This window comes from Oncorhynchus clarkii, unplaced genomic scaffold (assembly GCF_045791955.1).
Source record: "Oncorhynchus clarkii lewisi isolate Uvic-CL-2024 unplaced genomic scaffold, UVic_Ocla_1.0 unplaced_contig_2823_pilon_pilon, whole genome shotgun sequence".
NCBI classification, from domain to species: domain Eukaryota; kingdom Metazoa; phylum Chordata; class Actinopteri; order Salmoniformes; family Salmonidae; genus Oncorhynchus; species Oncorhynchus clarkii.
The window spans coordinates 87501-99248 of NW_027258171.1; the positions used below are offsets into that span (position 1 = coordinate 87501).

Genomic DNA, 11748 nt, shown 5'->3' on the forward strand with positions numbered 1-11748 from the left:
CTGTAACTAAATTACAGAGGGTTGGGTCCTGTACTTTAGTGTTCCAGCCCAGTATTTCTCCTATATTCATGCTGCTAAATCGTTGCCGCCACGCCCATTTAAACATTTTAAAAATATATATATATTTATACCAAGACGCGCTTTTAAGATTGAGAATTTTAGTCTTTTGCGGTTTTTCAATTAGGTAAATGCAGAAGGGCAACCCCATGCTTCAGCCTATAGGTTATAATTCTTTTGAAGAGAAAATACTATTTCAGATGGTGATAGTACAGTTTTCATTCAATTTGGAGTACAATGTGCTTACATTTTGGGGGGGATAAACACTACCAGCACATTGATATTCTGAGCCCATTGGTATTCCAAGCGTCATTCCGTTCTTGTTAGTCCACAACATGATCCCTGCTGGCTGGTCTAATTCCCCTGCTGTCCGGAAATGTCCGTGTTCTGCCTCCTTTCCCAGGGGAGAATCTCACACCTTTCTTCTGCAGGGAAAATGTATGGCTTCATCCAAAATGGCACCCTGTTCCTTACGTAGTGCACTATATAGCCCTATTGGGCCCTGGTCAAACCCTGTGCACTATATTGGGTGCCACTTGGGACGCAGACAATGTCCTCCTCTGCTGGCTCCAAGGATATGCTGAGTTAAGGGGTTGAGTAATTCGACCGGTTCTGCAGCAGGCTGTAAGGCAGGGCACTGCAGGCTGAGAAACGTGCCCAAGCCGTGGTGTAGGGTAAAGTTTTCCCTCCACGCTGGTCTTGGATAACTTCAGCATTTTCCCCACTAATGGTTAAGGTTAGGATTGGGGGAGAGGAAGCTGATCCTAGATCTGTACCTAGGGAAAACTTTACCACGCAGCCCAAGGCGTATTGGATGTGGATACATAATGATGCAATGGTCTGTTAATGCATACGGTTAAAACTGTTACTGTTGGGTTACTGTGCAAACTAATGATAAGGGAAAAAATCGATACAGTCACTTATCAGGATTTTTTGTTGTTGATGATATTGCAGTATATATATATACATATTTTTTTTTTTTTTTTGAATATTATTTTTGTGCTAGTTGGCTGTACCTGCACCAATTTTTCCTTCATAGCTTGTTCTCCATCTTCTTTTTTAATAGTGAGCCAATTTGTTTTCAACACTTTTATTTCCATGACTGATCTGGACATACAGTATATGGTGAGCAATATGTTTGAAACATTGAATTGATACTGCAATAAAATCGCAGTATCGAATGGCAATAGATATAGAATCGTGAGTATCGCAATACATATCATATTGGCACCTACTCTAAATATTGTGATATTGTATCATGAGGTCCCTGCCAATTCCCAGCACTAGTGCAAACTGTTACTGAGTAACTGTGGAAGAAATATTAGCTCTGCTGCTCTCCCTTCATGTTGATGACCGTACGCTCTCTCATAGTAGGCTACTAAATCACAAGATGTTTCTGTATGCTTCAGATGTAATGCCACTAATATCATCCTTATGGGTACGTTTTTGGAACAAGGTTATTGTGATATGCAACCAGGGTTTATTAAGCATGATATGAAACTAGGGAGAGACCACACAAATGTGTTAATTTGACTGTTCTGTAGCCTACTGCTAGGGCTCTGGCTAGTGCTAACTGGACCTTGCCCAACCAATGATGTCCAGCATTAGCTGCTGCTATGCTGAGCTCAGACCCATAGAGAAAGCAGGGGCTTGTTTGAGGCACAAAAGTAAAGTGTCCTAATGAATAGCCAGCACTCTCATTATCTCTGCCTCTCTCTCTGCCTCTCTCTCTGCCTCTGCCTCTCGCTCTCTCTCTCTCTCTCTCTCTCTCTCTCTCTTTCTCTCTCTCTCACTCAAACATTCTCTCTCTCTCTCTCCCTCTCTCTCTTTCTCTGCCTCTCTTTCTCTCTCTCTCCATTTCACATTCTCCCCTCTGCTCTGTGGATAATGGTGCTGGGGCTCAGTGCGCTGGCTAGAGTTAGTTCCAGGTCAGTCTGTCCACTTGCCCAAAGACACAGAGCCCAGCAGTGAGGGAGGGAGGGCGTTAGGGGCAATCCAATCTAAAAGCACTTCAGATCTGGGTGACTGACGGCTAGTGAGGTGACAGACATGGAGGGGGGGGGGGTGTAGCTTGGATAACCTTTTTTTGGGGGGTACAATTGTATTTTATCTTTTATAGACAATACAAAACATACACATACAAATGACAACATTGTACAAACTTCAACTACATCACACCTGCCCAGACCCATTAGAACACACCCCCATCTCCAGCACCAGCATCACTTTCCTCCACCTCACACCTGCCCAGATCCATTAGAGCACACCCCCATCTCCAGCACCAGCATCACTTTCCTCCACCTCACACCTGCCCAGACCCATTAGAGCACACCCCCATCTCCAGCACCAGCATCACTTTCCTCCACCTCACACCTGCCCAGACCCATTAGCACACACCCCCACTCCAGCATCACTTTCCTCCACCTCACACCTGCCCAGACCCATTAGCACACACCCCCATCTCCAGCATCAGCATCACTTTCCTCCACCTCACACCTGCCCAGACCCATTAGCACACACCCCCACTCCAGCATCACTTTCCTCCACCTCACACCTGCCCAGACCCATTAGCACACACCCCCATCTCCAGCATCAGCATCACTTTCCTCCACCTCACACCTGCCCAGACCCATTAGCACACACCCCCATCTCCAGCACCAGCATCACTTTCCTCCACCTCACACCTGCCCAGACCCATTAGCACACACCCCCACTCCAGCATCACTTTCCTCCACCTCACACCTGCCCAGACCCATTAGCACACACCCCCATCTCCAGCATCAGCATCACTTTCCTCCACCTCACACCTGCCCAGACCCATTAGCACACACCCCCATCTCCAGCATCACTTTCCTCCACCTCACACCTGCCCAGACCCATTAGCACACACCCCCATCTCCAGCATCACTTTCCTCCACCTCACACCTGCCCAGACCCATTAGCACACACCCCCATCTCCAGCATCAGCATCACTTTCCTCCACCTCACACCTGCCCAGACCCATTAGCACACACCCCCATTTCCAGCATCACTTTCCTCCACCTCACACCTGCCCAGACCCATTAGCACACACCCCCATCTCCAGCATCAGCTTCACTTTCCTCCACATGGACTGAAACGGCACCATTTTGTTTCTCTCCGTATCCTACACACTTTCAATATTTAAATAATAAATAATTAGATTTTTTTTCCATTGTGTTAATGATTGCTGATTGATTTCCATGTTTTTAGTATAAGCAGCTTGGATTACTGTCGGGCCAGGGAGACAGACAGGAGAGAGGATTTTCTGAGCCTGCGGGAAGTCATCATGTTGTGTTTCAGCACTGCTAATACTACAGAGTGTGTTTCCTCATGATTTAACATAGCTTAGTTAAGGCATTATAGGTCCATAGAATCTGTTTGTGCCATCGTGCCAACTCCCTGTCACTCATTGTCATGGCATACAGATCCTTAAATGCTAGATCCTACTGACATGCACAGACGGACAGTAGCATTGCTCTGTACCAGAAAAGCTTCATCACACTATTGCCAAGGCAGCATCAATTTTATGGCAGGTCTTGTGGCCCCGGCCTTATAAATGACATGGATTGATTCTGGTTAATGGCCAGCCGGATGTAAGTGGCTTTCGGAGCGCCTCTGGTTTTAACAAGCTATCTTTTAATAGAGACCAAATGATGAAATGATTGTGTGGAATGGATGAGGTTATAGGCTTTAAACAATATGCCGTCTTTTCTCCTCTACGATGTGAGGGCTCTCTTTCCCTCTTTCTCTGAAGTCTTCTTTTCTGCTACTGTCTCTCTCTCTCTCTCTCAATTACATTTTTCAATTTCAATTTAAGGGCTTTAGTGGCATGGGAAACATATGTCAACATTGCCAAAGCAAGTGAAATAGATAATAAACAAAAGTGAAATAAACAATAAATATTAACAGTAAACATTACACTCACAAGTTCCAAAAGAATAAAGACATTTCAAATGTCAGGTCTGCCTATGGCTGCCTTTCTCAATAGCAAGGCTATGCTCTGTGTTGCTGTTGATGCAACCTTGGGAAAATCCTCTCTCTCGCTCTCTGTTTTTCTCTCTCTGGCTCTCTCTCACTCTCTCTTTTTCTGTCTCTGTCTCTCTCTTTTTCTCTCTCGCTCTCTCTTTTTCCTTCTCTGTCTCTCTCTCTCTCTTTGGTCCATACATTTTGTTTCCTCCTCACTGTACACTGACCAATCAGTTATGTTGTGTGGTGAACTTCAGAGAAGTCCTACTAATGGCCCTGAGTAAATGGATGTGTTTCTCTCTCCTTCCCCTGGTAGATTGGTATCAGAGAGGTGAAATTCCATCAGGGGACTGTTTTGAGGAGTTGAGGCTAGACATTTTGCATTCTCATTTTGGCAATGGTAAAAACTGTTTTTAGATAAATATATTTGACTGTATTTCACTTTATTCAGACAGAGATTGTAGGAAATGAGAGAGTAGACATAGTGAGGGATGAAGATGCAGAATAGCGGTGGGGCCAGGATTCGTACCCATGCTGGGGTGGTGTTTATGTGTTGTCTGCTAGACCAGCCTCAGGCACTAGTCTCACTAAACTGACGTTGTCCTTTGTCCACTCCTCTTTTTATTTCTTCTTTACAGAAAAGATGTGGGCTTAAGAAGATTCTTCCCCAAGAGTTTACTGGATTCAGTCAAGGTGAGATGATGCTTCACAAAAAATCTGTTCATTCTTTCAGGGCCATCGATGAGAATATATCCTCAAGGACCAGTCAGTCTCCAATGCATTCTCAGAGAGAGCACCGACCACCGCTTCACATGAATGTAGCACGCACTTTGACGATTCTGTATTTCCTTTCTGCCCTCTGAAGTGTCTTCTAGCTGTGTGTGTGGATCTCTTGGTTCTGGGGCCTTTGTTCCAGCCTGGGACAGGCAGAGTTGGCCTAGTTCTAGGCTAGCATTCCTCGTACATACAGGCCTGTGGGGGAAAGAGCCCCAACTGAATCAAACCCACTCATTTGTCGACTTCTCGCATCACAACAGTGCCAGACACTGTTCTATATACTGTACTATATAAGACAGCTTTTTTTTGTTTTTGGCCTAAAGCCAGTCTCACTCTCACACACACACACACACACACACACACACACACACACACACACACACACACACACACACACACACACACACACACACACACACACACACACACACACACACACACACACACACACACACACACACACACACACACAGAGACAGTCTACCAGGAAAACCCACTGTTAAATATGCTAAACTCTGCCAGCCGTGCAAGGAGTTTAGCATATTTAACAGAGCCTTGATGGTGGGTTTTCCTGGTAGTCTGTGTCTCTGCGTGTGTGTGTGCGCGCGTGTGTGTGTGTCTCAGCCGCCAGCCATGTGTGTGATGTGTTGGATTTATGGCACGTGTGTGGGTGTACAGAGCTGCGGGGGTGCCACGATGGGGCGGCGTGAACGTGGGGCCCAGTGCCCCGGGGAAGGGTACATTGGAGTCGGTGAAAGAGGGGTGGACAGATGCTCTGCCTGGAGGTGTGGGTGGCGCCTAACCCCACAGCCCCACATGTCACTGCTAAACCCACTTCACCCCCCTCCCCCTGATGGGGGGAGGCTACTTCTGGGGATGTGCCTCAGAGTTACCCTCCCATCCCCCATTCCAGTCACAGCTCCCCTTGGAAAACATGAAATCACATCTTCGTAGCCAGGCGCCTGTTTGAAAACACACCCTAACCATCCATCCATCCTTACCTCCCTCCATCCACCCTCCATCCCCTCCAGCCATCCTTCCCTCCATCCATCCTTCCCTCACCCCCCCCCCCCCCCCCCCACCCCTGTGTGTGTGTGAAAACATAATCCTTCTAGAAATGACTCTCCCCTACGTCACAATGACATGGTGAACAGATTAAGCTTTCAGCGATGAACTGAAGCCACGCACACGCACACACCCACTCTGACACACATACACACTCCCGACTCCCCCACACACACACACACACACACACTGTTTTGATGAACAGAAGTATGTTAACACAGTTATTCTCGCTCCTATCCACTCCACTGGACAGTGAACATTACCTGGCAGATGGCTGAGGTCGGAATATAACTCACTGAAAGTGTAATCAAATTAGGCAATAAAATAAATGATTGATTACACAGAGGTTGACATTTCCATAATTAGCATCGCCAGGTTTACAGCAGAAGGTTTCCATTTAGAGAGATGATGACAGGCTCTGCTGGAAAAAGTGGAGGGAAACGTGAGTTTCATTTGGTTTGGCACCAGAGTCAACAATTGTGTATCCCAAATAGCACCCTGTTATCTCTAAAGTGCACTACTTTTTACTATGGACACTGGTCAAAAGTAGTGCACTATATAGGGCACAGGTGTCAAACTCCATGGAATGAGTTTGACATCTATGATATAGGGAAGAGGGTGCCATTTGGGATGAATACAGTGTCAGAGGACGTCTCAGAGGACGTCTTTAGAATGATGTACTTGTGTGGACATTTCCAACCTGTTTTAACTCCACCTGATGGGTTGACTTTAGGACTCTATATGCTCATAAATCCACTTTTTAATAGTGAATATTCTGATCTTTGTCGGGTCAAAGCATGACATCTGTTACAACTACAGTACTATAACTTGTCTTTATGCTGTCAATGTCTTTCAAAGTACTACTTTGTATATACCGGGGGAAACCTGCCATCAGTTTGCCTGTGCCAACATTAAAACACATCATCAAGGGTAGTCAAATGGCATAGAATATATACAGATTCAGAAAGATTCATCTATACACATCAGTACACTACTGTACTGTAGCAACTGTAGGCCAGCTCATTGGCCCTACTCAGCTGGGAGGGCCCTCCCTCCCTGCCAGGGTTCTTGGAGATGGAGAGATACTCTGAGCTCAGCTTCCTCTCAGGAAGGGTGGAGGGGACAAGCTCTGTGATTACTCTACATGTTACTATTATGTTCTACAGTAACTAAGACCTCCAGATAGGATCAGGGGATTCATTCCTAGAATTCCAGTGTTTTCCAACCCCCACCCCCTGACCGTTAAGTGGAGTCTAAAATGCTGCATTTATAAGTCGTTGATTTTAAAAGCCAGTATGCAGACTAATAGGATAGACAGCTGTTAGCATAAGTCCTTGATGAATTAGCCTAACTCTGCAGGGAGTTGATTTACATTACATAAATGCAGTGGCATTTTTAATTAGAAAGTGTGTGTGTGTGTGTGTGTGTGTGTGTGTGTGTGTGTGTGTGTGTGTGTGTGTGTGTGTGTGTGTGTGTGTGTGTGTGTGTGTGTGTGTGTGTGTGTGTGTGTGTGTGTGTGTGTGTGTGTGTCCCAGTCAGTGTGTAGTAATAGTGTCAACATCAGCTGTCATTAAAGCACGATGTCTCATGCATTTTTTATGGAGTTTAAACTCACTGGCCGTGTAATGGACGACAGAGTCACTATTGACCCGGTCACATTGATCAGGCCACCAGCTCCAATAGTCTCTAAACTGGTTGAACTATGAACTGGTCTGTCTCACTCACTTGTGTGGACTAAATGGCACCCTTTTCCCTTCACCCATTGGGCTCTGGTCAAAGTAAGGGGCACGATAAAGGGAATAGGGTGCAATTTGGGACACACAACCCCAGTCCCCTGCTATGACCCTAATTGGCATGACACTCAATATATATTCTCCAATCAATACGGTTATCAATATCATTCACTTCTTTCTCACAGAGGTCAAGTGTATTAGTGATGGACAGCTTTTTTTAAAGGGGCGTTCTGGGATTCTGAAGGGGTAAGACAGTTCAACTAAATTCAGTCATGTTATATACTTTAAGAATCAATGGCTATATATCATTACTTTAAAACCCCTTCAAATGGATGTACTAATCTCAGATTGCCCATTTAGAGCAGTCGGAGAAATGAACTAGAGCATTGCTTTCCTTTAGCGGTAGTCTGCGTTAAGCAAGCTCCTCTTGTTCAATGACAAGCCAAACATCATGTAGGCTATGAAGGGAAAGGGGGAGACCTAGTCATTTGTCCAATTGAATGTATTCAACTGAAATGTGTCTTCCGTATTTAACCCAACCCCTCTGAATCAGAGAGGTGCCGTAATCCACATCCACGTCTTCGGTGCCCGGGGAACAGGGGGTTAACTGCCTTGTTCAGGGGCAGAACAACAGAAGAGCTGCCTACTGTCCTTCACCAGGGATAACTTTCATTGTCTTTCATGTGTTTCACACTTGCTCTGTTTGATACTATTAACGTGACTTGGTGTATCAGTGCCCCGTTCTCTATGCCCTGGCAAGCTTAACCAGGGCCATGTTTGTGTCCCAAATGGCACCCTATTCCCAATATAGTGCACTACTTCTGACCACGTCCAAAAGTAATACACAATATAAGGAATAGGGTGCCATGAGGGACACGTGGGTCTGCCTGTCTAGTAACTACTCTCTCCCTCTCTGCCAGGCCAAAACCCTGCGGAAGCTGATTCAGCAGACGTTCAAACAGTTTGCCAACATGAATGATGACCAGAGCATCCTCAAGTTCCTGGAGATTCTGGCGCCCGTTTACAGATATGATAAGGAGTGTTTTAAATGTGCTCTCGGGGTAGGCTGAATTTCACTTGATTACATGTTTTCTTCTGGGTTTCAAATAAAACACCGTCAAGATGGACATTTTAAGAATCCCAGAGAATGACTCATACTGAACACAACTGAACTCGTACTGAACACGACTTAACTTGTACTGAACACGACTGAATGCGTTGCACTTGTTTTCTCAGAAATTCTATGGTAGTTAGGTGTGGATTAATGCCTGGGATATTATGGTTGTATTTGGGTGGGTCTAGTCTGCATCTCTGTAGCTTAAATAAAAAATGACCAGGTTCATAGTGTCCCCTACTGGCCATAAGGAAAACAACCGTTGTTGTTTTTTGTTTCCCAGCAATGACAAAAGATGGTAACAATTAATCTAGCATTCCCTCAGATCTACTTCAAACAGTTCAAATGATGTAGCAGATGTGTTTTCATGGTTATGAGTTGGCACTTTGAATCCGACAGATTCAACTCTCAACTTAAATGTCATTGTGTGTGTTTCGCTCTTTTCCTCTTGTTGATTTGTGACTGAACTGAAGACATTTCTCAAATCTTCTTTTTGTTTTTCTTTCTTTCCTCCTGACAGTTGAGCTGGGTCATCCAAGTAGAGCTGGCCATTGGACCCGAGGAGGGCATTAGCTACCTTACAGACAAGGGTTCGACTGTGAGTCGGAAATGTTAATTTCAATATGTATTGTGTTGTGTATCCTTGTCCTGCATCTCCACACAAACAAGCACAGCCATTACAGTTGCACAACTTATATAGTTTTGACTGAAACCAAAGTCGTCAAACTAAAGATATTTAGGACATATGGTGTGGTTTTCCTCGAAGAACAGCTGTCCGTCACTTAGCTGGAACCAAACACTACTTGTAACCTAGGAGTTGGTCTCTCTTCTATCTCCTCCCTATACAATACATTTCTGCCCTAAAATATTGGCATGAATGAACTGGGATTTTCAAAGAGTGTTCCTGATCATTTTCATGTTGTCCTCAGGGGCTGAGGTAATGAAACACATGTGTGAAACACACTGTCTGTCCGTGTGTGTGTGTGAAAATCTTCCCAAAATGGCCCAAGGATTTTTGTTGTTTTTACCCATCAAACTGAGGGTATCAGATGTGTTCCATGTTATATCACCATGAGCCATGGCGTTGAGAGGTTAGTTCTGGAAGCCATGAGACCCCTCTCATTCAAAGGATACGACAAAAACATCCCTCTCAACAACAAAAAATGTGCAGCTTGAAATGGAATGTTTTCACTGAACGAATAGCTAGATAACACAAAATACATCTTCCTGAGAAATACTGTGACCATTTTAAAGTTAAAATGGAATCATCATTACTTTAAGAGTCATCTGAAACATTGTACATTAACACATATTTTGCTCCCTTGCGTGCACTTTAATGAATTGATTGATTGATTGATTCCTCTTCTCCAGCCAACACACCTGGCCAACTTCACCCAGGTGCAGACCATTGGATACTCCGTCATGGAGGACAAGGAGAGGAAGGGCATGCTGCAGCTCAACGTAGCCGGTGCTGCTGAGGTACCAATCAACCATTTCATAATAACCCTTACATTACCATGAGGTTGACTTGAACATGATTCATTCAACATGAGTAAGTGCACACGTTGATATAACCTTTGTGAATAGTGCTAATTTGACCTAATATTAGATCACTTTTTTGTAGCCAAGTCCCCCCTCTCTGTATGTACTCATATTGTGTTTTTATTGAGATTTTCCTTTGTGTCAATATCTGCTTTCAATTTACTACTATTGGAAGCGGAAGTAGCATGTGAAACATGGATTTCTTGGGATGGATTTTTCAGAACAGTGGACATACAGTGCCTTGCGAAAGTATTCGGCCCCCTTGAACTTTGCGGCCTTTTGCCACATTTCAGGCTTCAAACATAAAGATATAAAACTGTATTATTTTGTGAAGAATCAACAACAAGTGGGACACAATCATGAAATGGAACGACATTTACTGGATATTTCAAACTTTTTTAACAAATCAAAAACTGAAAAATTGGGCGTGCAAAATTATTCAGCCCCCTTAAGTTAATACTTTGTAGCGCCACCTTTTGCTGCGATTACAGCTGTAAGTCGCTTGGGGTATGCCTCTATCAGTTTTGCACATCGAGAGACTGACATTTTTTCCCATTCCTCCTTGCAAAACAGCTCGAGCTCAGTGAGGTTGGATGGAGAGCATTTGTGAACAGCAGTTTTCAGTTCTTTCCACAGATTCTAGATTGGATTCAGGTCTGGACTTTGACTTGGCCATTCTAACACCTGGATATGTTTATTTTTGAACCATTCCATTGTAGATTTTGCTTTATGCTTTGGATCATTGTCTTGTTGGAAGACAAATCTCCGTCCCAGTCTCAGGTCTTTTGCAGACTCCATCAGGTTTTCTTCCAGAATGGTCCTGTATTTGGCTCCATCCATCTTCCCATCAATTTTAACCATCTTCCCTGTCCCTGCTGAAGAAAAGCATGCTCAAACCATGATGCTGCCACCACCACGTTTGACAGTGGGGATGGTGTGTTCAGCTGTGTTGCTTTTACGCCAAACATAACGTTTTGCATTGTTGCCAAAAAGTTCAATTTTGGTTTCATCTGACCAGAGCACCTTCTTCCACATGTTTGGTGTGTCTCCCAGGTGGCTTGTGGCAAACTTTAAACAACACTTTTTATGGATATCTTTAAGAAATGGCTTTCTTCTTGCCACTCTTCCATAAAGGCCAGATTTGTGCAATATACGACTGATTGTTGTCCTATGGACAGAGTCTCCCACCTCAGCTGTAGATCTCGGCAGTTCATCCAGAGTGATCATGGGCCTCTTGGCTACATATCTGATCAGTCTTCTCCTTGTATTAGCTGAAAGTTTAGAGGGACGGCCCAGGTCTTGGTAGATTTGCAGTGGTCTGATACTCCTTCCATTTCAATATTATCGCTTGCACAGTGCTCCTTGGGATGTTTAAAGCTTGGGAAATCTTGTTGTATCCAAATCCGGCTTTAAACTTCTTCACAACAGTATCTCAGACCTGCCTGGTGTGTTCCTTGTTCTTCATGATGCTCT

At 44.5% G+C, this 11748-nt stretch overlaps 1 protein-coding gene across 1 annotated transcript in view; it reads left to right on the forward strand.

Moving 5' to 3' along the window:
- Nucleotides 1-10212, forward strand: part of LOC139395902 (focal adhesion kinase 1-like) — a gene marked incomplete at its 3' end in the record, with an annotated part of 83963 nt that extends 73751 nt beyond the window's left edge. The window contains exons 8-11 of the mRNA XM_071143213.1: nucleotides 4683-4737; nucleotides 8540-8680; nucleotides 9254-9331; nucleotides 10105-10212. Coding sequence (XP_070999314.1) covers nucleotides 4683-4737; nucleotides 8540-8680; nucleotides 9254-9331; nucleotides 10105-10212 — 382 coding nt within the window. The remainder of the gene's footprint in view (nucleotides 1-4682; nucleotides 4738-8539; nucleotides 8681-9253; nucleotides 9332-10104) is intronic.
- Between the last annotated feature and the right edge of the window lie 1536 nt (nucleotides 10213-11748).